General features: G+C 40.1%; 1 protein-coding gene across 1 annotated transcript in view; it reads right to left on the reverse strand.

Annotated features, from left to right (window-relative positions):
- Positions 1-1,767: 1,767 nt before the first annotated feature.
- GEN1 (GEN1 Holliday junction 5' flap endonuclease) overlaps positions 1,768-27,214 on the reverse strand; it is a 33,874-nt gene continuing 8,427 nt past the window's right edge. The window contains exons 4-14 of the mRNA XM_073335952.1: positions 24,541-24,717; positions 22,425-22,535; positions 15,436-15,509; positions 14,736-14,827; positions 11,393-11,543; positions 11,240-11,276; positions 11,064-11,144; positions 8,947-9,077; positions 7,181-7,242; positions 6,442-6,585; positions 1,768-6,163 (exon numbers count right to left, since the gene is read on the reverse strand). Of these exons, the coding sequence (XP_073192053.1) occupies positions 4,722-6,163; positions 6,442-6,585; positions 7,181-7,242; positions 8,947-9,077; positions 11,064-11,144; positions 11,240-11,276; positions 11,393-11,543; positions 14,736-14,827; positions 15,436-15,509; positions 22,425-22,535; positions 24,541-24,717 (2,502 nt within the window). The 3' untranslated portion in view covers positions 1,768-4,721. The remainder of the gene's footprint in view (positions 6,164-6,441; positions 6,586-7,180; positions 7,243-8,946; positions 9,078-11,063; positions 11,145-11,239; positions 11,277-11,392; positions 11,544-14,735; positions 14,828-15,435; positions 15,510-22,424; positions 22,536-24,540; positions 24,718-27,214) is intronic.

Below are 27,214 nucleotides of genomic sequence, written 5' to 3' on the forward strand. Positions count from 1 at the left end.
GAGCTGCTGCTGTGACTTGACCGAATTTAGAAAAATAGTGCATAAGCATTACACCTGATAAAAGACCAAACTTGATGTGGAATCTGGACATTGCACTGGGGGTAAGAGTAGCACACAGCACAATTAATGCTTTCCTCTACTCAATGCAGAAGCAGTGTCAGCTGGGTTTTCTCCCTTCCCTCCAGAAAAAGGGGCAAAGTCTCCCCTTCCTTTGTGTTTTTAGCACAGAACTAGGCCCTAATTAGGCAAAGCTCTTTAGAACAAGCACACACAAGCCTAGATTCATAATACTGAGGTACCTAAGTCCCAGTTTTAGGCTTCACTGTGATTCACAGACTCCTGTTGAACCGTGTAGGCTCCTAAACTCACTTGGCACCTAAGTTTTTGCAGTAAAAAGTTCCCTCATTACCTATGTTTCTGCCTCTTGGCATGCACACTGCTGCCTCACTCTAGGCATCTAGAAAAGGAGTACTTGTGGCACCTTAGAGACTAACCAATTTATTTGAGCATGAGCTTTCGTGAGCTACAGCTCACTTCATCGGATGCATACCGTACGGTATGCATCCGATGAAGTGAGCTGTAGCTCACGAAAGCTCATGCTCAAATAAATTGGTTAGTCTCTAAGGTGCCACAAGTACTCCTTTTCTTTTTGCAAAGATAGACTAACACGGCTGTTACTCTGAAATCTAGGCATCTAGACACCCAACTCCTGCATAAGCCTCAAAGTGATTCACAAACTGGGGAAGATAGGTGTTCACACACCGACCTGATGTGTGGGGCCCAATCTGGTAGCTGTGCCCAGAACAAGCCTAACATATTGTGTGAGTTCACATAAAACAGGCTGAGGGAGAAGAGGAGGAAGACCTCCCTCATAACTTTTAGCCCAGTGGTTAAGGTACTTACCTGGGCTGTGGGAGACCCCCAGATGATGAGAAAGGATTTGAAGAGGGATCTGTCATCTTGCAGGTCAGTGCTCTGGCCATTGGGCTATGGATAGGCTTGGAAGGATTTGAATTAAGTCATTACTCCTTGGGAAACATTGATTTATTTGTGTCAGGTGAAATCTAAGAAAAAAAATCATCCACTGATAGAAGCTGGCAAGTGTAGCCTTCCCCGTACGTTGCATCTGCAGGGATTCAATATCCCAACTGTGCAGCCGTGGAGGGAGCCCCCTGCAGCCTCACTCAAACTGAAAATTTAAAATGGATACAAATCAGAAAAAAAGGTTAAAAAGAAACATCAATATTATCTGTCAAATTTGCAAAATAAATAAATAATAAAATCAGATTCTGCCAAAACCAGCTAAGAGGTATTCTGATGTGGGGCTCCCTCAGTCTTTCCCGTTGAAGCAGTGCCACTGTGGATAAATAACTAAAGAGAGTCACTGGGCCAGACAGCAAGCGAGTGCAAACATGAGAACAATTTTGTAACATGAACTATTAAATACAGCTGTTTAAACTGTATCATCCTCTGATTTTTTCCCCCTCTTGCAAGTACAGTAAAGAGTGTAAACTTCTCTTCGCTAGTTTAACACTTACATTTTCCACAGAAATTAATCAAAAACCTAATACTTTAATAGAAAAAAGAGCCGCATTAAGTTAAAATCATGAAGAGATTGTTTTGGTACAAATTATATTTTGCAATACATAATTAATTACATTTTCAAACACTTAATTACTTTTATCCACAACATTTTGTAGGTAAAGAACATTTTGAAAAAAAATCAGATATAATAAGCATAATAAAGGTAAACACATATCTTGGTCTTCAGTACAAATGGTGCAATTAGATACAATAATATGTAAGAACATTTTCTATGTCTAGATGTCTATTTAGAAGTCTAGTACTACCACAATCATTATTCAGTATAGGACAAAAGGTTTACTGGCCTAACAGTCTCCTAATTAGATTCAACATATTTAATGCAAGATGACAAAACAGAAAAGTAACATTTCTAACATAGGTGGGTTTCTTCATTGGAAAGATATCCCAAGCTTTACTTAACAGATTCACCAGCACAAGGCTATATGGTCTGTGCCAACTCATTGCAAGGGTGAGCTGAACTGTTTTAGGATTATTTTCCTCTCACATTGGTGTATATCTTCACCAAAGTTGCTCCTGATAATGGAGTTACACAGGTGCAAAGCTTGTGAAAAGTAGAGATGAATCAGGCATTAGAAATTATATATTTCCTGTCTGTTTCACATGCCTGGACCTGAGCTGTAGGACTGAATGTGGCTCTTACAGGGATTCCAAGAATACACTGATTCCCAGCAGTGCTGGAATCTTTAATAGATATACTTTACATATCTGACCTCGATGAGCCAAGGAAGAGTGGGTTCAAATCTGAATCCTGACAAAATACTTACAAGGTATCATCCATCTATGCAGTTACAAAGGCCAAGCAAAATTCATGGCTGTAGTGGAACATCCTCTGAGAACACCTCTAATGTCTAATAATCATCAGGCCCCATATTCCAAGAGGGAAAAATAGGAAAATGGTCACAAAATGGAGAGGACACTCATTTTAAATGCTTAATAATTCCAAATCTTATTCCATCAAAGCAAAAGAGTAGGAGCTGCATCTTTCTTGTTTTTCTAGGTAAAGAAAGTACAGTTCTTCTTCCAACATTCATTCAGTCTCCAAAATCAATGGGCAGTTTTAAAAACAATACCTTCAAAAGATAAAATCATGACCAAGTAAAAAGACGACAGACAACCACACAGACAATTCTGTAGTTACTTATAGCATTGGTCTCTCAAAATGTAGTAGTCCTGACCTAGTCAACCACTGATCCCTGCTCACATTTTCTAGTAACTGCATTTCATGATCACCTTTTCATATGTATACTAATGATTCTTTTGCTTCATTCCTTTATGTAGCTAGAATAAATGCTATTATTTTCAGAAGTAGTTTTAATCACTCTCTCTTGCCACCTGGCTGGACCAAGGCTTGACCCTCCCAAAAAGTTACCGATCTTGAGTTTTCTGTTTAAATGTCTCTCTTTTCCATTCTATTTTATGTACTTATCACCTCCATTACTGTAGTATCTAAACATCTCACACTACTTAAATATTTTTACCTTCACAAACCCCTGTGAGGTAAGGAAATACTATTTCCCTCATTTTGGAGAAGAGGAACTCATGGAAAATTACTGTAAAGGAGCCATTTCTCCCCTTTCCTGGGAAATATATTGAAGGGAACTGTCCTGCAAGAGGGAAGGGGATTGATTAGTTGAGATCAGAGGTTCTTCTAATTTCTACAAATTCTCTAAACCTGACATTATTCCTTCTTGATCAAAAAGTCTTCTTCATTGACTGCTAGCTATGATGAAGTCATGCATAACTTCACCTACCGCAGCAGTTCTCAAACATTTTGTATTGTGACCCCCTTCACACAGCAAGCCTCTGAATGTGACCCCCCCCCCAATTAAAAATAGGAGTGTGTGTTAATTTACTATTAAATTAATTTAATTTAACAGGGGCTCAGGCTTGTCAGTCCTGCCCATTGCCAAACCCCTACATGGGCTGACAGCTCGTGACCCCCACGTAACCACCTCATGACCCCCTAAGGGGTCACAACCTCCAGTTTGAGGGGTCATAACACCCAGTTTGAGAACCCCTGACCTACAGCCAATGGGGAATTCACTGGTGATCTGTGGGAATTTGTATTGTATTTTGGGATATGTAGTCCCATTGAGCTGTATCTCTGTATTAATGGATGAGAACTATTGTGTTGCTTTTTTGTTTTAAGTCTAATTTCAAGGCTCCTTTTACAATTATTTAAAATATGTCATGCTTGAAAATGAAGTTGCAATAACAAATTTAATTTTAGGTTTCCTATAATTTAACCTCTTCTCTGCTATTACTTAAAGGCAAGTCAAATCTTGCAGAGATTTCATGCTTCTTGTTCTGTAGCAAAAAAATGCCACCAGCTACAAACATTAATTTAATTCAATTACATTTAAATAAAAGTTCAGAGATAGCAATTACAGAAATAGAAAGCACCTAAAATACTCACTTTGAGTCCACTCAGCTGGCACTGATTCAAGTGGTTATTAATCCTTTTCTGGAACATGCATGTGTTCTAGCAGTTTATTACAGGACATGTCAGACAAATAAATTCAGCCACGCTGGACAAGCTCAACTGCTGAATTTATCTGGTCATTTATTTTAAAAATGCTCAACACCACTGGTAACGAAGTATTTGTAAGCCTGTTTTAAAGTTAACACCCCATCAAGAGAGTGGAGTACAATGGGGAATTTCAGTTACACAAAAGCTGTATCAGTTTGTCTTGCTGAGGACACCTGGTAGCAGCATAGCACACTGTAACTATATTATGAGTCTATCTTTACAAGCCGAAAGGCTAATGCTTCATTAAATAAACCTTACCTCCTTTGGAATAAAATATCAGTGTTGTATATTATGTCCATGGCTATGGTGCTTATGGAAAGAAAACACTATACAGTCGTAAATGGATATCAGTGCATGTCAGCTGTACTCCAGGGACTGCATAATTTTGACAATGTTTACATTTCAAACTTCACTACCAAGTAACCAGGACTTCACAATGCTTTTTATTAATTAGGACTATGTCAACTTAGCAACACAGTGTCTCTTGAGCTTGCATATACCAATGCTATAAATATGAGGAGAGGAACTATGTAGGAGTTTTAGACACCAAGTTAACTGTTTAGCATAATGTATTTTTTATGAAGTACTAATTGCTTTTGAGTCTTAGTTTAAGCCTTTCAGACAGAGGCAGGGGACTACCTACCCATACATCACAGTCGTCATTTTTGCTTTGTTGCAGAGAAGAACAGGAATCTAATCTTTTAAATGATAGTTTCCCAAGCCCAATACTGTTAGCTTCCACTACCGAGGCAGGTTTTGGAGATACTTCCATTGACAAATTATTGCTAGTTATTTTTAAATTTGCCACTTTCTCTCTCTGTTTAGTTGGAAGACTTGATCCTCCGTTACCCCTCTCTTTAGTGGTGTTTTCCTTCATCTGAGCTGGATTCGGTTGCCTCTGCTGTTTAATTCTATAAGTCTGATTTTTATCCATCATATTCCCATCATCACTGTCCTCACTAGAAGAAGGTCTCTCATGGCAAACACTCTTTTTAATGGAAGTTTTCCAAGTAGCTTGAGCAGAGAATTTTCTAATGTGACAGTTATCTTTGGCCTTTGCTAACTTCAGTGATTCACCTTTGGAGTGCAAAGGCTCTGCTGCTTGACTGCTCAAACCCACAGACTTTGAACAGTTTTGTTTGGGGTATTTTTGCTCCATTTGTAGCAGGTTGCCAGGTTTTTTGTACTGTTCCTGGTAATTTTGTATACTAGAGACCCTCAAATATTTTTCTGATAACATTTTGATTTTCTTTGTGGAGTCACTTAATTGAATTGAAGGATAAGTGGAAACAGTCTCAGGAATTGATGTTTCTTTCATTTGTTTCAACAACTGTAAAGGTTTTGGTTGCACTATGTTTAGAGACAGTGAAGTATCTTTCTGCACAGACGTCTTCAGAAATATTCGTTCTCTTAAAGGCAACTTCTGAAGCTGTCCTACCAGATCAGTAGGGGTAGGAACCAAATACTCTGCTCTGCTGCAAGGATCAGTGGATTGTGTAGCACCAGAATATTTTGTGTTTTCTCTTGTTTTGTGCTGAAGTGTACATGGTTGGCTTATACAATTATTAGATGCACCAAGCTCAGACACTGAAAAACAGGCAGAATCAGCATGTGCTGGTGAAATGCTGAAGGAGGTTCCTTCCCAATCAATGCCACTCAATTGTAGATCAGCTATCATACAGGAAACATAAGAGGATGATGCCTCAGGGAGTTGAGTAAACTGTGCTGCTGAAGTAAGAGAGTCATCTAAAACACTCTGATATTGAGTGTTGGGTGAAGCAGTTAGAGGAAGGGTAGATACTGGGTTTTGTAACTGCGCAATTACAGTGGAGAAATCTGCAGCTAAAAGGGAATCATTAGATTTGGAGACAATTTTCTGCTGCATTTGATTATCAGGAAAAGTTTTTAAATCTGACTTGCAATTCTGCTCAGGAAAGCTTTCACATGTAGATTGCAAATTCATCAGAGACAGAAGATCAGTAACTTTACCATCGATATCTGAGTGTTCTTTTTCTTTATTTTTCTTACCTGAAAAGACAAAAAGACCATATATAAACAATAGGTGTTTCTTTGCTGTCAAAGTAAAAAACAAAAATTAACCTCAGCTGTTCAGAATTTATAATGCTAGCAGATGAAAAAGAGCAGGGTGAGAGAAGGAGATGGGATCTTGCTAGGGGCATAATCTTCCACTGAATATGATGTATAAACAGCTATGGAAGAGCTGATGCAGTCCTGAAAATATCTTTATTATTTGTGTTATGGCAGTACTCACAGAGTGCTAAGCACTGGTCAGCTTTCAAACTTACTTCTCTGTTTTTTTTCCAAAACTTCCAACTTTTCCACTTTATAGATGCCAACTATGTCAGGATAGGCAGACTGAAACAAAGATTCTTCTTCTACTGTAACCACAAAGGACTCTGTGGGCTGATCATCTGCTGTAACATAATGCTCTAGAAAATTAACAAAGGCACATTAGGGCTGAGGGCATGGAGAAAGGGAAAGGACCAAAGCAAGAACAATGCCGTTTCCTTGTCCTTACCTACAATTTTCAATATAAATGTCAGTAGCAGAAGATTACAGGCCAGACCCTGGTCATGCTACGGCCCCTTTGCACCAGTCTGATGCGGGCAGTTGAGATTCTCCTATCCTGGGGGATTTTTTCATTTGAAGTAGTGCCACCATAATACAGGGGATATGCTGGGGCCAAGAAGAAATAAAACTGGAGTCCAATGTGCTGTCGTGATCCCCAAGCCAGTGTAAGGGGCATCTTTGCTCTCCTCCAACTGTGCACCAAGTGCTGCTCTGACACGCCTAAAGACTGCCACAGACAACTCCTCCCCCACCAAGGGTTCATTGTTTGCACTGTCAAGCTGTTTGATTTTAAAAGTGTGTGTTTTCTGCATACGTTCATAGAACAGTTGTCCAATCTGTACTACAGGTCACTTGTGCACATTGCTGGCTGCCCACTTCCTTTAAAGGGGATTTTTGTCCACTGTTTTTAGTTACATTACAGAATAACCCATGCGTTTACAAGACAGCACCAACCTGGTTTTTGCCATTCAATTTCAAAACAAGGAATTCCATTTTTAACACGTGTCTTGACTATCCTGTGAAACAAAAGCAGACATGGTACCAACTTCACTAAGTGATTTTGCTAAAGCAAGAAATATGAAAAATCACAAACCTATTGCAAAATTTTAATTTTATAATCCATGCAAATTAATCAGAGGGAAAAAAATCCTATTCCTCTATCAGTAGATTTAGTACAGATTCTAAAAATCAGAAAGATTTTCTTTTAAGATTGTAATTTTTTCTTTGGTGCGGGTAAATAATAAACTTCAGTTCTTGACTTTGAACATTTAAACAGACCATTAGTGAACGTAGAGGTCATAAACAGGTACCAGATGAGCATCACTGGAGAGCGAAGTCCCCTTCTCAAAAGAGATACAAAGGCAGTGATACTGAAAAACTTCCTCATACTGCCCTGCCTATCGCCATCAACCCTAGCATGTGGACGATCTGACACAGTAGTTGTGACTCAGTTCATTCACTTCTTGTGTCTCTTTGCTCAGACTGGAGAGTTTTGAGCCAGAGAGATATTGCTTGGGGGGCAATATTCATTTTATCTGCATTGTGCAGTTTATTTAGGGGTGTGTGTGTGTGTGTGTACATACGCTGCCGATGCTTTTTTGTTACACTGACAGTTGCAAGTGAGCAGCCATCAGATGATCACTGCCAATAGCAAAATTAAGTTGATTTGAACCAGCAACTTAGAGGTTAAGAAGTTCCACGTCCTACTAACACTCCTACAAACCACTCAGTCCCTGCTTCCAATATTTCTTTGGGACAGAATTCTGAATAACCACCACTGATCCTGCAAAAACTCACCTTACCGCTTGTGCTATTTCACATCTGTGAGCAGTCCCACTGAAATCAATGGAACTACTCACAATAAAGTAAAAATGGGTAAATGTGTGCTGAACCAGGTTTTAGGCACTAATCCTGCATATATGGAAACTGGATGTGCTACACAGAAGCAGAAAGGGAAATTACTATGCTATGTAGTAGGCATAACTCTGCTCAGTGGTGGCTTTGCACCCATGCAGGAAAGGAGAAGGGTAATCAGATGTCTTTGGGTATCCATGAGGGTGCAAGATTGGTGATGAGATTGTCACAGGTACATACTGGCAATGTGTGTGGGTATATCATCTAAGCAGTGCACAGCCTCTCTGCATCCCCTTTTTTGCTTAATTGGTACTAGAATTTGATGGTAACACTGAACTGAAAGTTTAACAGAGTTAGACAATAATGATATTCGTTCTTGACAAGAAAGTATAGTAAAATTCAACAGCAAGACCATTCACTATTAGCCATAACAAGAGAAAAGCCAGTAGGTATGACAAGAACTTCAGCTCCCCAGCTGCAAACTGTTACCCACTAAGATTTATAGACCACAGGCCTGATTGTGCATGGACTTCAATGAGCAAAGACTCATGCCCATAGTGTGGTATCTCATGTATAGTCCCATTGAAGTTGAGGAGACTATGGCTAAAAGTGAAGAATCATGATCTATAAACTAGCATTAAAGAAACTTTTGTACACATTTTACTTTACACTTTACTTTTGTGTAGCAGCAATGACAGAAATGTGACACTGCTTTAAGCTTTTACCATTTTCAAAAGGCAGCACATAACTCAAGGATGAGGTAAAAGGAGGAAGTAAATTTTACTTCATAAGTAATAAGATTTTCTCCAGCAACAAAAGTGAACAGAAATATGGAGTGAATTCAAAAACTTCACAAATTACGTTACCGTATTGCCTGCAGTTGCTCTGTATCTGTCTGACCAGACTTTCTTTTGATCATGTCATAGCGTGTCAACAGTGACAACAGTTTCTTGCATGCATAGTGTTTGGTCCATTCCATCTTCTCAAAAGCAAATCTCTGTTAAGAAACACAACCTTAATACCTTCTTACTTTGTTGTTACAGTGTCCTTAACAGTTATTTCAATGGACACTTTAAATATCTATTATGTTTTATACATCGGTTCAATACCCACCTTATGGTAAGACACTAATGACCTCTCAGTGCAAGATGGCAGAATAATGGACATCCATAAGAGGATAGATATAGCAGCCTGCTCATCTGAGAGTTAAGGGAGCAGTTGTATAGTAGCAGCAGGAGGAATGGGAAGGCCACATTGAAAGCTAAAAATTTTCTCATCAGATTCTGATAACGTATCTCTCCCATGCATGCACCCCCACAGATTTTTATCACATTCCACTAGAGTACTCATTAATGGTCCATTGTCTATACATCATTCTTGTAAACTGTGCCAGTAGTCTGAGAAGGTGGAACATCAAAACAGATCTTCTGCCCTGCCAGGAAAGGTGAGCCTTAACATTAGCCTTGGAGATGACCTAACCAAGAAGGGTATGGTTTCCAACTTCTGTACATCAGCCCCAAAACAAAATTCAGATGGATAGTTCTCTTTTATGCCACAAGAATCCACTTGATAAGATTGCACATTTATGTTGCTGGGTAGTCTGTAAGTCAATCTAGAAGAGTCATTGTCCCAATGGACACTGAAATCACCCCGCACAATAAACCTGGGAGAATTCTTTTCTGGGCACAAGAACATAATCACTCACTCAAGGCATAAAGGGCTGGCGTATTTCTGTGATTAGCACTAAATGGCATCACCAATCTTTGCATTGTAAATATCAGTCTCAAATTTTATCTACAGACTTATAGACAAAGCTGTTCTACTGTAAGGTGACCTCTTCAACTGTGTTGATTAAATATAATTTCATGTATACATTTCAATCATGTGTCCTTTTGTATTGATAAGAGTACAACTAAAACACATCTTAGAGTTTGATTAAATGTATAAATGCAGAGTTCTCACTGGTAGGCTACTGGTAGTCAGCCTAGTTCAACAGCACAATGAAGGCATCATTTATAGCACTAATGCTTAGAAGAACAATATAACATCAATATCGAAACAGATTTCTTGAAAGAAGAGACCAGCGGTTCACTTTTTTTTTTTTTTAAATAATATATGATGCAGCTCTCTTTGCTACAGATTAGCAAATGGACATTACAATGTGTCCTTTTTACCAACCCATGACAGTTGCCACCAAATTCTCTTTTATTCTGTCCAGTTTCTCTCATGTGTTCTCTGCCCGCTCTCTCCCTTGCATGCTTTCCTTCTCTCTGTAGGGTTGTTATTTTTAGGTATTTCCTGGCCCCCCATTATTTTCTTGTTTAATAGATCATCCTCCTCCTTTCCCACTAGGCAGAAAGCTACATTCTGCTCACTCCTATGGAGCTATCTATTAATGGTCCAGATCTGTAACTACTGTAAGTCATACTAGTTACACTGAAGTCAGTTGTGCTGTGCTGTTTTACACCAGATGAGGATCTCACCCATTGTACTGGAAAACAGTGTTAATGATACATTGATCTCTCTCTCTCACGCACACTGTAGGCTGATAAAATCTACATCCACTCACATAACCTCAGGGGAGCATGCCAGGGCAGATCTTTGAATTTTTGGGATGATGGACTGTCACCGAAAAGCCTTCAAATTTGGTAGGTGGCAATTCAGAACTGGTAAGTGAGGACCAGCTGCCATAACTCAACTATTCAGGACAGGATGTGAAAAGGAACTTCATATCTAGCTAAAGCTGCAGTAGTTGTGAGTGACCCTGTTTTCCTGTTTCTCTCACTACATTGTCCCCTTCTACAGCTATTCTAAGGCCTTAATTTCAGATTTCCAAACAAATATGTATATTAAGGTTGTAGCAAGGTTCTTTCATTCTTCCCACTAATAAAAGTTACTAATTAACATTAATATTCTCAAGTGCATTGCATACTAACAAATATAACATGTCAAAGAGCTGGATTCTCTATGTATCATTCTGTACCTGAAAGGACAATAAATTTGGCCTCTGGCACTCCATTATCCTGACCAGCTTGTTTTTGTTTACAAGAAATTCTTCAATAACCTTGAAATAAAGCAAAAAGAGGACACTTAGAAGAAAGTTAGCTGAAAATCCAATTCACTAATTCAAAATGAACCTTTAGCAGGCTTTTTAGTTACCTCAGAAAATGGAAAGCCCTCACAACCTCTAGCTTTTCTGCAAGTAAAACATACACATTAGGAATAGGATAGAAATGTGTGTGATGCAGGACTTGCATGCTCAACCTGCACCTGAAAGCAATGAGGAGCAGTTCATTTTGAAGACATTCCTACTTTCTGATATTGTCCTCCATTGCATTTGTCTGTTTCGCTCGCTCTGAACAATACCACTCACAAGGGCAGCAGTATGGGTAGTCATGGGGTTCACAGTACTTAATACTTCCACACAGTTTACATCCACTGAACTTATGGTCCTTACAAGAGCCTACAGAAAAAGGAAGAAAGAGAACGAGATGAACCATGTTTCTCAAACTACACTAGTGTTTCATAAAGTTGAAAGAAAAGGATTACTTGTGGCACCTTAGAAACTAACAAATTTATTTGAGCGTAAGCTTTTGTGAGCTACAGATCACTTCATCGGATGCATTCAGTGGAAAATACAGTGGGGAGATTTATTTACACAGAGAACATGAAACAATGGGTGTTACCATACACACTGTAACGAGAGCGATCAGGTAAGGTGTGGGGTGGCAGGGGGAACCTTTTGTAGTGATAATCAAGGTGGGCCATTTCCAGCAGTTGACAAGAATGTCTGAGGAAGGGGGGGGCAGGAACAAACATGGGGAAATAGTTTTACTTTGTGTAATGTGACACATCCACTCCCAGTCTTTATTCAAGCCTAAGTTAATTGTATCCAGTTTTCAAATTAATTCCAATTCAGCAGTCTCTCGTTGGAGTCTGTTTTTGAAGTTTTTTTGTTGAAGTATTGCCACTTTTAGGTCTGTAATTGAGTGACCAAAGAGACTGAAGGGTTCTCCGACTGGTTTTTGAATGTTATAATTCTTGACATCTGATTTGTGTCCATTTATTCTTTTACGTAGAGACTGTCCAGTCTGGCCAAGGTACATGGCAGAGGGGCATTGCTGGCACATGATGGCATATATCACATTGGTAGATATGCAGGTGAATGAGCCTCTGATAGTGTGGCTGATGTTATTAGGCCCTGTGATGGTGTCTCCTGAATAGATATGTGGACACAGTTGGCAACAGGCTTTGTTGCAAGGATGGGTTCCTGGGTTAGTGGTTCTGTTGTGTGGTGTGTGGTTGCTGGTGAGTATTTGGGGGGCTGTCTGTAAGCAAGGACTGATCTGTCTCCCAAGATCTGTGAGAGTGATGGGTCATCCTTCAGGATAGGTTGTAGATCCTTGATGATGCGTTGGAGAGGTTTTAGTTGGGGGCTGAAGGTGATGGGTAGTGGCATTCTGTTATTTTCTTTGTTGGGCCTGTCCTGTAGTAGGTAACTTCTGGGTACTCTTCTGGCTCTGTCAATCTGTTTCTTCACTTCAGCAGGTGGGTATTGTAGTTGTAAGAACACTTGATAGACAGAGACAAACACCTACAAGATCTCTGAGGGGTTGGAGCAAATGCCGTTGTATCGTAGAGCTTGGCTGTAGACAATGGATCGTGTGGTGTGGTCTGGATGAAAGTTGGAGGCATGTAGGTAGGAATAGCGGTCAGTAGCTTTCCGGTATAGGGTGGTGCTTATGTGACCATCGCTTATTAGCACCGTAGTGTCCAGGAAGTGGATCTCTTGTGCGGACTGGTCCAGGCTGAGGTTGATGGTGGGATGGAAATTGTTGAAATCAGGGTGGAATTCCTCAAGGGCTTCTTTTCCATGGGTCCAGATGATGAAGAGGTCATCAATATAGCGCAAGTAGAGTAGGGGCATTAGGGGACGAGAGCTGAGGAAGCGTTGTTCTAAGTCAGCCATAAAAATGTTGGCATACTGTGGGGCCATGCAGGTACCCATAGCAGTGCCGCTGACTTGAAGGTATACATTGTCCCCAAATGTGAAATAGTTATGGGTGAGGACAAAGTCATAAAGTTCAGCCACCAGGTTTGCCATGACATTATCGGGGATACTGTTCCTGATGGCTTGTAGTCCATCTTTGTGTGGAATGTTGGTGTAAAGGGCTTCTACATCCAGAGTGGCTAGGATGGTGTTTTCAGGAAGATCACCGATGGACTGTAGTTTCCTTAGGAAGTCAGTGGTGTCTCGAAGATAGCTGGGAGTGCTGGTAGCGTAGGGCCTGAGGAGGGAGTCTACATAGCCAGACAATCCTGCTGTCAGGGTGCCAATGCCTGAGATGATGGGGCGTCCAGGATTTCCAGGTTTATGGATGTTGGGTAGCAGTTAGAATACCCCTGGTCGGGGATCTAGGGGTGTGTCTGTGCGGATTTGTTTTTGTGCTTTTTCAGGGAGTTCCTTGAGCAAATGGTGTAGTTTCTTTAGGAAATGGCCCACCTTGATTATCACTGCAAAAGGTTTCCCCCGCCCCCGCTCTCCTGCTGGTAGTAGCTCACCTTACCTGATCACTCTGGTTACAGTGTGTATGGTAACACCCATTGTTTCACGTTCTCTGTGTATATAAATCTCCCCACTGTATTTTCCACTGAATGCATCCGATGAAGTGAGCTGTAGCTCACGAAAGCTTATGCTCAAATAAATTGGTTAGTCTCTAAGGTGCCACAAGTACTTCTTTTCTTTTTGCGGATATAGACGAACAAGGCTGCTACCTTAAAACCTGTCATATACCCATATACATGGGTATATCACCAAAAGCTGCTGTATACAGAGCTAAGCACACTAGCAATACCAAGTAATAGTTACAATAAAAATCAGATTTTTCTTGTTAGTTCAAATGTTGCAGAATGTTATTCTGGAAAATTCTCTCTCTAAAGGCCCACAAACATCATGCATACGTGAGATAGTGAAAAACTGTGGAATGAAAGACTCTCTCTCTCTCTCTCTATCCCCTCCAAAAAAAAAAAATATTCTTGCTGTAAGCAGCATTGGGTTTGAACAGAGTCCTTGAGACTGAATGCCACTTTAAAAATAAAATCCAGACAGTGAGAGGAATAGCAATGCAAATCTTCTCTGCTAATATATCTCAATCCTGTCAATGGAGGGCCTGCCAGCATGAATGACTGAGTCGTTCAGTCTCAATGTCAGTTCAGTCTCTGCCCTCTTTCTTGACACTGCCAAAAAGGTACCAACTATGATGGCAGTTTGTGATGTATACACCTGCCCAAACTAGACCTACACCGCCTAACAGCAATTCACTGTTAACAACTTCTGCACACAACAGGGCCTAGGCTTGTACCAGCGGCCTGCCGGTTAAAAAAAATAAAAAAGTTCTTACTCCATCACCAATCCGCAAGAGAGACCTTTTATACTTTTTAAAGAAACATAATCCAGAAGTTGAGACCTACATAAAAAGCAATTTTTAATGCAAGTGATTTAAAATATTTTAAAGGGCATTATCCTTTTTAAAAAGGTATTATACTTATAAAGCTCCAGAATGCAGGGCAGCATCATTACCCAGGGGCGCTGGTTGGGGGAGCAAATAAAATGTATCTCAAATTAAAACAAAAATCTACCCCTTTTCATACTGACCTGGATGATGGCACACAGAACAATGAGTCATCTTGTTAACTGTTAGAGCAGATGCATTACCACATTGAAGCTGTCCTTTCCATTGATCAAACCTAAAATTATATTAGAAATGTTAATGTAATGCAATCTCATAGCTTATTCATGCAAATTCTACCACTTAAGTTAAATATGAGGGAAAAAAAATCATACCATCTAATTCATCCTCTTAAAACTATCCAGTTTTCCATTACACAATTTGTTTGCAGTAAATGTACTTTTGAGTATGTACTATGGATTATTGGGATGTCTAGCTTTAAGACTCATTGGGGCAACAGGGCAAGTCATACCAGACAACATTAGGATCTAAAGCCCATTAAAGTCAACGAGAGTCTTTCCAAATTACTTTTGTGGTCTTGGGATCAGGATCTACCTGCTCCGATCCTGCAACCATGTATACGTGTGTTGTTGTTTGCAAGAATAGGGACTAGGAGTTTATGTAATTTTAAGCAATAATTAACTTTAAAAAGATAGTTTGCCTGGCAGAATGTATTGTTTGAATACAAAGCTGATCATCATGTAAGTAATTTAATATTTTGTTTCCTTAAAAATTAAAACATGAGTAGTGTAGACTCAGGTTCAAACTGCATCATAATACTGCCTTTCAATAAGATAATTTAAAACCCCGAAATATTTTAGGAGACAAGACAAACTTTAACTTTACCTCTGGAGTAAACTTTGACCTCGCAAAGTCTCAATTAACTTTAAAGCCTGTTCTTTTCCAACTCCTGGCACTCCCTTTTAGAGAGAGAGAGGGAAACATGGCACATATTAAAGTTTAAACTAATGTAAAACATTGATATCTGTTAGGTGTAATCTAACACGATTTTGTAGTCTTTCACACAAACTGCATCCCAAACGCTTTACAGAATCCATGCATTAAAAAAGAAAAAAGGAAAGAAATTCAGAGGAATGGGTGGGGGTACAAAAATTGGTTTTGACTAAGATTTGAAATGACCAATAAGACAGACACAAACAGGAAGGTAGTTTTAAATGACAGGAGCTGCAGAAGAGGGTCTTGCACTAACAGAAGAAGAGAGAGATGGTACCAGTATTAGATGACAGGAGAGTAAAGTAGAGAAAAAACATAGTGACAGACAGGAGCAATTTCAAGAAAGGTTGTGTAAACCAGGAGGGTAATTTTCAACTGTGTGTCTTGATGTGACTGGAAAGACAATCAAAAGAGAAGGTCACATTTGTTTACATGTCTCAGTAGTGGAATAACATTCTCATCAGCAGAGGTCTGAGAAGCTGGGACTTTGAGGAGTTCCACGGAGAAGGGAGCTTCTATTGTCTTGATAAAAAGAGATAAAGGCATGGGTTTGGATTTCAGAGAGACAGTATACACCATAATGTATTCACAATATTGTGGAAGGGGTGGAAGACAGGCTAGCAGAGAGGCAATGGAGGGAGCTGACAGACCGGGCTCTCAACTCTGCTCCTTGTCGGGAGCCCAGCTGCACCGTGGGCTTCCAGCTACCTGCCAGAGCTCCTGCTTCTCCGTCAGGAATGGGGCAGCCACCTGGGCTCTGAGTGGGGAGCCCAGGCAGCCAGCAGCAGCCCAGCTGGGAGTGGGGAAGACTTTCTTGTCAATTTCATAGCTCCAGCAGGGAGCTATGAAATTGACAAGAATGACAGCCAACAGCCAATGTAAGTAAACCAGTGTCTACATGGACACCGTCACCCTAACTACACTGACATAAGCCCTACGTCTCTCAGGGAGGTGGAGTTATTATGTCGGTGTAGTAGGGCACTTACATAAGTGGGAGCAAGGCTGTAGTGTGTACAATAACATAGTTATGTCGATGTAAGCTACCTTATGTTGACCTAACTAACTGTGTAGCGTAGACCAGGGCTTAGAGACATTATGCCATTGATTTACAAGCAGAATTCCACATTATTTTTTTAAGCACTGAAACCAATGGCATGATGTGGCCCTTAAACAGTCAAATGGCCAAAACAGAGTTGTTTTGAAATCATGCTAAAGCAGAGATTTACGTCCTGATTCACCCAAGCACTTTAAAAACACACTTAAGTGCTTTGTTGTATTGGAGACTTAGATGAGAAGACAACTCAAACAATTAAAGCGAGGGGCCTATAAGAAAAAAAAATAGCTTGGTAAAAAAATGTTTGGAATCTTCGAAGAGTAAGGCCAGAGTGCAAAATGTTTGGATATTGGGAAATCCAAGGCAACAGAATGAGAATCAGCTTGTGTTAATGGAGAACTGAATTCCTGAACTCCTGACAAACTTGAGTTTGAGAGAGTTTAAAGACAGAAGGGATTATCTAGTCTGACCTCCTGTATACCACAGGCCATTACATTTTCAGCTATACTAATCCCAACGACTTTAGACCAAAACATCCAATCTCTATCACATGGGATGATGATCTACTAACCAGACAGTTTTGTTTTAATAGTTTAACTCTACTGTCGCTCCCTCCATCCCCTTCCCCCAATTCCTAATTTGATAATGACTGCCCATGTATTGGGTAAAAGTAGTTACTGAAAAATTGTGTGTGGCAATAAAATGTATAGATCTTATTAAATTAAGTAGCTAGTTGGTACTACACTGACATAAACTTAAGGGCCTTATGTTTGTATGACAGAAGTGTGTCCTATCAAATATTTTTGTATAGGTAAGAGCAACTGATCACTTCAAATAAGCTTAATGCATGTTAATTAAGGCTTTAAACAAAATAAAGACAATTTACAAAAATGGTAACTCAAATTGTTCATGCCATATATGAGCAAACAGTAGTCCCGAGAGCTCTACTATGGAGGCATTTACTGACAAAGTAAATGAAACAATGATTGCTACTTTAATTTTGATTTTTTATAATCCATTGTTCCTGTGGAACCACTGGCGTGCATGACTTTTTACAAAGTCCTTACTCCAAGGAGCTTACAGAGTACTGCTAAATTACATGGCTTGAATTTGCAGCACAAACATAGGTTATATCATTAGCATAATGAATAAATTGATAATTCAAGAGGACTGGGGAGCTGTAGAGTTGCAGCTGAATAAACTGGATACATAACTGTATAGCTTGAATACACATTTAAAAATCAATTAAAAGTTTGTCACTGGACTGTGGCCAGCTGCTTAGGCATCTAATTACAGCATGTCAATCTCCAACTACTTCTAAGGAATGTATCATTTCAGAGTAACTAACTACGAATATGGAAATAAATGGTTATAGTCAAAGTAGAATGAACCACCTCTTATTTCCTTTTAATACTACAGTTATCAGGAAGCCACTCCAGAAGATAACCAGTTACAACTTCTTGAGGTTTAGAAGCTTCCTCTGAGAAACTAAACAATACTCTTCAATGGCTGAGGACAACATGAATGAGATAGTCAGGTTAAATTTATTTTTGATCTGTATTAGGACTCTGGTATCTAATTAGTGCATCTCAGGTTTGGCCTTGAAGGATCTAGTTGTGCTTGGCTCTCAGTAGAGGTATAGTTTTGTCTCTGTTGAGGTTACCAGATCAGGCTTGTCCTATATAGCTCTTTCTTCCCATGTCTGGTCATACAGTACTGGCACAGCTGGTCTTTAAAGTACAGATTGCTTCTCAAGTACTCTGGTCAGCATCTCTGGCCTATGTAGTCTCTGGCTCTTCACAAGCCTTTCATTAGGTTTTCTGACACCTTTATATCAATACATCTTTCCTGATCTATCATATATTAATGATTTGCGGTCTCTCAGGTACATTTTGTCTATAAAGTGCCAAACACTCTCATGATGCTTCAGAAATACCACCACCACAACAGCTGCCTCAGAAGAAGACTGGTAAATATCAATTCTGATCACAGCAACTTAGCTAAAAAGCTGTTGTACATAAGAATTGGGTGGTGTTGCTAGTCCCCGGCCCCTCCCTGGCTGTTCCCCCTCCCCCGTAGCCAGGCCGCTGCACGGGCACTGCTCTGGCCCGCTGCTCCTACCAGGCAGCGTGGGAAGCACAGCTGGCTCCGGCTGGGCAGCGGGGTTGCGAGCTCCTGCTGCTCTGAGCAGCATGGTAAGGGGGTGGGGAGCAGTCAGGGAGCAGTTGGATGAGGCGAAGGTTCGGGGAGGGGGGCGTGGTCAGGGGATGGGGAACAGGGAGGGTTGGGAGTCCCGGTGGGGCCCGTCAGGGGGTGGGGGTGTGGGATTCTGGGGGACAGTTAGGGGCGGGGGGTCCCGGGAGGGGGCAGTCAGGGGACAAGGAGCAGAGGGCGGTTGGATAGGGAGTGGGCGTCCGGGGGGGGATGGGGGGTAGTCAGGGGCAGGTGTCCTAGGAGGGGGTGGTCAGGGGACAAGAAGCAGGGTGGGTTGGATGGGTTGGGAGTTCTGAGGGGGGCAGTCGGGGGCAGGAAGTGGGGGGAGGAACAGGCTGTTTGGGGAGGCACAGCCTTCCATACCCAGCCTTTCGTACAGTTTTGCAGCCCTTGCGCCAAAAGGTTTGCCCACCCCTGCTTTAGATAGTTTGTGAGGTGTTTAAAAGCCCTTACTGCTTTCTATGTTTTCAAAGCCATCAGAACCCTGCAAGGGGCATGTTGCATATAAATAGTACACATGGCTATTTGGACCCCACTGTGAATGTGGCTCCTTAATATTATGTTTCTTCACCTAATTATTTGGTTTACGTTTTAAAATAATAAAGACAGAAGCTGCTATATGGACTCACTCCCTTCCTCATGCCCTTCATTCTAGTCTTCACTCTGGAGGTTTACTTCTTTTCTGACTTCTGTTTCATTCTGTGGTTCTGCCATCTTTTTCTCAGAGATTTTTTCAAATTGTAGATGACTGTGCCTCCCTTATCCTATCAAAATTATCATCATCTACATCAGGTCAGAGCAAATAACTGGTGGAACGCAAGCAGAGCCAAGTAGAGTTGGTTCACAAGCCTTTCATTAGGTTTTCTGACACCTTTACAAGGCTAAAAGATGTACTTTCTTAATCCTGTTATGAAAAACATTAAATGCTAATCTTGCCCTGACAAGCCCTAACCTTCATAATTTTGCTATTTAACTCTCAGCTCCAGAATCAGAGCAATTCTTCCCAAATATGATTTTATATTTTCATGTTTCCTGACACTGAAAATAAAGTTAAGAACCCTACAATACATTGAAAACACAGGCTAAGTTCCTCAAAAGACTGATACCTGTGTTTTCAGAGGAGGATACAAATTCTCTCTCTATTGACAAATGTGATGTGTACAGCACAGATCAGTTACATAATTTGTTTTCAGATTTCTTTTCTTTGCATATTAGAAATATCTCTTGCAGAGATAACCAAAGTAATATGAGTATGAGCGAGCAAGCACACGTGTAGGAAAAAAGAGGAGTTGTGACTGCTTTTCTGCAAAGCCTTTTGGCTGACAACTCAAGATGTTCAGTCATAAGAAGCCAGCCAGAGAGAGACTGCAGAAAGAAAAGTGAGACCTTTTCTGGAATGGTGCAGTTTTCTGCTTAGCTCTTTTTTGATATTTCACCCAAAACCTATTCCCTCAGGTTTCTAAGTTAAGATTTCAGCAGTAGTAGCTAAGGGTCAGTAGTATAACTCTTTCTGGGAGGTCCTGCCTTCATTCACTTTTACTGAGCTGCAATAGTTCTAGAGCCTTTTTGATTATTACATAGCCAACTCACTTCAGAACCACATAAGAACCCAGTATTTCAGAAGCTCCCAGTCCATTGTACTATTTATTAAATCAGAGGTTCTGTTTTTCCTTTGGTTTTCTTTTTGCCTACAAAGCACTTCATTAAGAAAAGGAAATCCTCTCCTGGATAATCCCTTCCAAAAACACAAATGTCCACTGCTTGATTCTCAAATTCTTCGTTTGATTCCCATAACTTAATCTTGGTCTTTGCATACTATACACCAGTACATATAGCAGAATTGTTTGTTATTCATTGTGAGACAATTAAATTATTTAAAAAAAAAAAGTCAGAATTGTCTACCAAAGAGGTCCCACAGACGACTGATGCTCCATGATCCAAAGCAGAGGTTCTCAGGCAGGGTGTGAGGTATGTCAAAGTTTCTAGGGAGGGCAAAACAAGTCTTCTGATAATGCAATAAGTAAAGTAAAAGCGTGTGAGACACCCAAGCACCAGAGGTCATAATGCCACTTACTCAAATATGGCCTGTCTTGACAGATGGGTGGCGGGACCAAATTTGAGTGAGTGGTGTTGCAACTTGTGGTGCTTGACCCCCCTAATCTGAACAAACAATGCCATCTAAACACTGAGTGCTAGGTGGCAGTACCTTCTCGCTATTTTGGGGAGAAGGGGCTCCAAGCTTTTTTTTAAAAAAAGGAGCTCAGGTGGGGTGATTCAAAAAAGTTTTTAAACACCTGATTTACAGACACCATCAACTTGAAACAAAAGTCATTTTCTTTTGGAAATTTTATAAATTATTCCTGAGGCTTGGTCTAGAGTAGAAAGTAGTACCTGAAACACTTACCTTTAAAAAAAAAAAAAAAAAATTGCAGGAACATTACAGGGGAGGGAGAGAATCTCTCTATTTGAGTTTTTGTTCTGGAATTAATCCTGAGCCTCAGATGTCAATGGCAAAATTCCCAATGGCTTTGTTAGAGTGGGATTAGTGAATATGTGCAAATTAAACTAAACAGATAGTGTAGGACATGTTACACCTCCCTGTTTGAATGATATGCCTCTGCCATGTAACTCAGTACGTTCTAATCTGCAATGAGCTTCAGCTCTCAAAAGGATAATCTTGCATATTTGAGAGACTAGGGTTTAGCACAACTCAAGAGCCATTCTTGGTTGAGTGGAAGTGGCAGACACAAATGAGGTTTTAGTCTGGTAAACTGGATTTGAGATCACTGCACTTCACCTGGAATGAAGAAGCAGTTGGATAGACTAAGCATCATAACAGCTTCATAATGAGGTGCTCATTGCCATAGTTTGCAAAGAGTAGTGCACATCAATCTTACTGGCAGCTTCCATTTCAGCTCATCTTTTTCTAGTCAAGAGCAGCAGTACTTACAAACTGAGACTATTATTTCCCCTCAACTTCTTCTGCATGCATTCAAGCAGCAGTTTCCAATGAAATGTCAGGATATGCAGTATCAGGCTGGTCTGGTCACACCAGACAAATGCATTCATTAGACATTTCTTTAAGCCCTGCAGCAGAAGTGGTTAACTCCCCAATTTCTAAACGTAACCATGCTTTTTGGTCACATCCACGGTGTCTAGAAAAGTCTACCAGCAATCACATTGGCAACTGTGCTTTCCATAAACGTACTGTAGACTACCCCATTTTCAAATATGCTTATTACTAGCATAGTTACAGCCACAATGTGGACAGACAGCATAATCTAATGACTTAACTGTGGGAGTGGGAGCTCAAAGTTTTAATAGGCTTCTACTTTCCTATGCCAGCTCATCCACATATTTGTTGCATGCCAGCTAAACGTCTGTAAATGATAATACTTACCTATCTCACAGAGTTGCCAACATTAATCTTCAGTACAAAGTATTATGAAAATGCCTTTACAGTATGAGTTAAAGTACTTTCTTCAGCTAGAAGTCTGTAGTCTACCATGCATTTCATACGTTTTAATACATGCTCAAACCTTAATTGGTACTGTATGTTCTGAAAATAGAAGTCACAGGAACATGGTAAATAATTAGTTTGCAGGTTACTCACCTTCGGAAGATAATCACAACCGAGAAGAATTGCTAGCCCAATCAGAGACTCTCTGTCACAACACAGTTTCTCCTTAATAGAGGACATTGTATAGCAGTCAACATGTGGGTCCTACAAGAAAAATATTACAGCTGGGAATAGTGTAGGCAGGACCACAAGTGACTAGCAAATTGGCTTGTTGCTGACACAGGTTAACAACAATTTGGCCTACTGTTGTTCAATGGCTAGCATAGAAGAGACCAAGCCATTTGTCATTGCTACACAAAGTATGATTGACAAAAATATCATCCTATATCGAAGACTGACCACATGATTTTAAGAATTGCAGATTCCAAAATCTACATACAAATGTAACTGTATTTAAGTAAAATAATTAATCAAGGATTAGAAATTTAACCAACATCCTAGGCTTACAGAATTACAAAAGAACACTCTGAAGCTGCAAAGGATGAATGAAGAGGAGGAAGTCAGGATTGACCTCTATCAAAGTATCTGAACTAAAAAAATATAAAAAATTATAACCCAATTTTCAAACTTTTTAGGCACCTCGACAGATATTTAGACAACTACAGTAAATACCCATTTTAATACTGATTTGAACACCTAATTTAGGGCATCCCACTTTGAAAACTGGGCTCTAGTTTACTCTGTACACATGTATAGCCAAATGAACACAAGCAAATTGCCCTACACCATTTTATTTTTTTAAATTATGTGCTCCCAGCTCTGCCTCTCTTTGTTCCATTAGTTCTCACAAAGATACAAGCACTTTTTTTTAGCTAAAAAACAGTTTCTCACACCAGGATACATTTAAAACTCCCATCTTTACTCCATTTGCTACCGCACTTGCTTGATGCCTTAGACTTAGCATTCATCTCTCTGCATGCTATAGAAGAGTGCACAACGAAGTTATATGTTCTGTCTTCTCCAAGGGTGGTATCAAACTACATTCCTAATGTATCCATAATTTTAATCAGGTGGTCTGTTTTATTGGCATCATCAGTGCTTGATTTGAGGAGCAGCAGCCATTATCATGTGTGAAAGTGTTACACATTTTAATTTAATGTAAGATGCAAACAAGTGAATTTGCATTTATTTAACCCCATAGACCTGTTGCTCCTATAGGCACACAACTGTCACTGCAGGGCTGTGTCCTGTATAAAATTTACAGCTTTAAGTCACATAAGAATTCATGTAATAGAAAACCTAAACAGACAGCAGATAATTTCATGTTTGTTATTCAACTCAGCTGTTTTTCTCATTCATTCAGTTCTTGAACACTAATAAATCAAGCAAAGAAAGTCTGCTGTGTGAAAACAGATTTTAAACAAGACCAAATACAGGAAGACAAAAGTATGATACTGTTAGTGACGTTAATATAGTATTTAGGCCTGTATATTTGCCTGAAATAAAATTTTGGGTTTTGTTTGCCTGTTTGACTTTTGATATTTTTACCAACATGTGTGAACAAAGACACTGCGTTGCATTTGCCCACAACCAGATGGGGTTTATAGCACAATGAAAAAAAATAAGGAAGTGAGTTAAAGTGTTGCTGGCTTTGGTGGGAGTTTAGTATGTACAACTACCTCAACTCCTATCGCAAGGTAAGGTCAAGCGACCAGTTGGGAGGGGCAAGGAGGGGTGGCATAAGAAACACTAAAAAGAGAAAGAAAACATGACCCTAGCTGAAACAAAATTTCGCTCCCTACCCCTCCGATGAGGCACAAAAGAGGTGGTAGCAAAGCCCCAAGACTCATGACCCTCCAAAACGGAGCATGACCATAAATTGTAAGGGGTGGGACCAGTGGTGTGCACTACAGATATAATTAAGAAGGAGGAGGTGGGAAAAAGGAATGGGGAAAAGCTCTGCAGTGTACAGAGCTATGGATATACTTGCTTGATTAACCCCAATAACCATTACATTGCCTCCTCTTTGGATTCTGGTCTTCCGCTTTATGTCTGTCTGACAAGAATCAAGGGAGGGGTGAGGGAGAAGCCCTAACAGATACCTACTTAATTGTTCAAAATATTTATGGTGCTTCACATTTAGTTGAGCAATATAATGAGAGTGAAGTAGTCTGAAGGAAAAAAGACTCCAAAAAACCTAACACAGTACCTTTGCATTCATGGTGAAATTTCTATAAACTGTTTGAGCTCCATACAAGAAAACATCTCCATCATTGGTAATGCAGCCATCCACATATCCATTTGCATTCAGGTAAGCACACATTGCCTCCGCTTCACCAGCTGCTTGAACCCAAGGTAATCCTAAACACTGCAACATTTCAAGGCACTAAAAAAACAAAAATATTCAAGAGAAGACAGAGATTGAATCTTCAATCATCCCTTTCTACAATTAACCATTTTTTTAAAATGGTCCTCAGGGTAATGTGTATGTCTGCAGTGGCCATCATTATTATTATCATCAACGTAGTACTATCACTGTATGTGTCACTTTGCAATACATGTGGCATTGCAAACAAAGAATAGATCCTTGACTGAACTAAATTTATAGTGAGTAGGGACATGGTTATGTTCAGTTTCCCAGTACTAAACACACACTGAGTGATTAGTGCTCATTCCTGCCAGAACAATTCACAGATCAGATAGGCTCATCAGATTTTTGAAGGAGAGAGGCTGGAGGATTGGCATACATTGCTTAGGAGGCTTCTGTGCAGAAAGGGGCACAGAAGTAGACAATGAGTGAAGCTTGGGTGGAGCATAGGCAAGACAAAGTATGAAACAGGACTTCTTAAACTTTCATCATGGATCGCATCTTAATGAAGTGCCTCAGGGATCCACGTCCCCTCCCATTCATGATCACATAACATCTCTGTGGTAATTACAGCGATAGCTTAAGTGGAAAAGTAATAGATGGGCATGTGCAGAGGAACAGAGGAGCCAATCCATAGATGCAAGAAAGTTGTGCATGTACATGAGTGAGGTAGGGGTCCAGCGGAAATCATGGTCAGAACAGCAGAAAAGGAAGGTTATCTTTGTAGAAGTGTTGGGTGCAAACTACCTGAAGTTACTGTACTGAATTATTATGGTGGCTTCTCTTCACAAGTCAGGATTTTTAACAAATCAAAACCACAAAAGTGACATTGTAAGAATTGCTGTCCTAGTGGAGTATAGCTCAGTCCAAGCAGCTTGACAATATTAATATATTTTATTCAGGTTATTCATCTGGTGCCAGAGCCAAAACCCACTGAAATCAAAGTGAATATTTCCACTGGCCTTTGGATCATGCCCTTGAAGAGCAAACAAACAAAGCAAATAAAACGTCTTCTCTCATTTCATTCCTGTTCTATAAGTACTTTTCCAACACTATCAAAAACTTTAAGTACAGTTTACTTCAATCACAAAAGAAATCTGGCAAACAAGTGAATCTCCCAATTAGTATCTCCCAAGTTACTAATTGCTCTACAATGTTACTTAAAAGGACAGTAGTAATTGTGGTCCAAGGCTCACAAATTCAACATGCAAATTGATATTGCCATGTATTTTTTTATGCCACAAGCAATCATGTAGTACATTATTTTGACATGAGAGCAAAGAGCTGAACATTAAGGAAATGAGGAATTAGTAACGAAAGATATCAATAAACAAAAACTTCCATACAGATTGACAGAGCTATTTGTGCTGCAACCTTGGTTCTTTCAACCTAGTTAAATACATTTCTCACTAAACATTTTCACAGCTAACTAAGTTGAACTCTAGGGTACAGATGTGGGGACCCGCATGAAGGACCCCCTAAGCTTCTCTCTACCAGCTTAAGTTAAAAACTTCCCCAAGGCACAAATTCTTCCTTGTCCCTGGAATGGTATCGCTGCCACCACCAAGTGAGTTAGACAAAGATTTAGGAAAAGGACCACTTGGAGTTTCTGTTTCCCCAAAATATCCCCCTCAAGACCATTCACCCCCTTTCCTGGGGAGGCTTGAGAGTAAACAAGGTGAGCACAGACCAGCCCCTTAGGTTTTAGGACACTAAAAACCAATCAGGTTCTTAAAAGCAGAACTTTATAATAAAGAAAAACTAAAAGAAGCACCTCTGTAAAATCAGGATGGAAGGTAATTTTACAGGGTAATCAGATTCAAAACACAGAGGATTCCCCTATAGACAAAACTTTAAAGTTACAAAAAAACCAGGAATAAACCTCCCTCTTAGCCTAGGGAAAATTCACAAGCTAAAACAAAAGATAATCTAATGCATTTCCCTTCTATTACTTACAATTTGTAATCTTAGATGCTTAGTTCAGGTATGGCTTTAGGAGATGTATTTTCCCTGCCCTGGTTCCTCGCTGTCCAGGAGAGAACACAAAGAAACACAAAACAAAAACCTTCCCCCACAGATTTGAAAGTATCTTCTCCCCTTATTGGTCCTTTTGGTCAGGTGCCAACCAGGTTACCTGAGCTTCTTAACCCTTTACAGGTAAAGGAGGGATTTTATGCTACCCTTAGCTGTATGTTTATGACACATGGCTATTTGCCTGGTTCACAGATCTAGGCTAGAAAACAAGTCTATTGTGTTATTTATGTAATGACCAAAAGCGTGCTAGATGCTTTAGAGCAGTGGTTCTCAACCAGGGGTCTGCCAAGCAGGGCCGGCATTAGACTTGCTGGGTCCCAAGGCAGAAAGTCAAAGCCTCAGACCTGGGGCTGAAGCTGAAGCCTGTGCAACTTAGCTTCACAGGGCCCCCTGTCGCAAGGAGCCCTGAGCAGTTGCCCTGCTTGCTACCCACTAATGCTGGCCCTGGCTTTAAAATACATAAAAACAGTTCTTGCAGCAC

This window comes from Lepidochelys kempii, chromosome 3 (assembly GCF_965140265.1).
Source record: "Lepidochelys kempii isolate rLepKem1 chromosome 3, rLepKem1.hap2, whole genome shotgun sequence".
NCBI classification, from domain to species: domain Eukaryota; kingdom Metazoa; phylum Chordata; order Testudines; family Cheloniidae; genus Lepidochelys; species Lepidochelys kempii.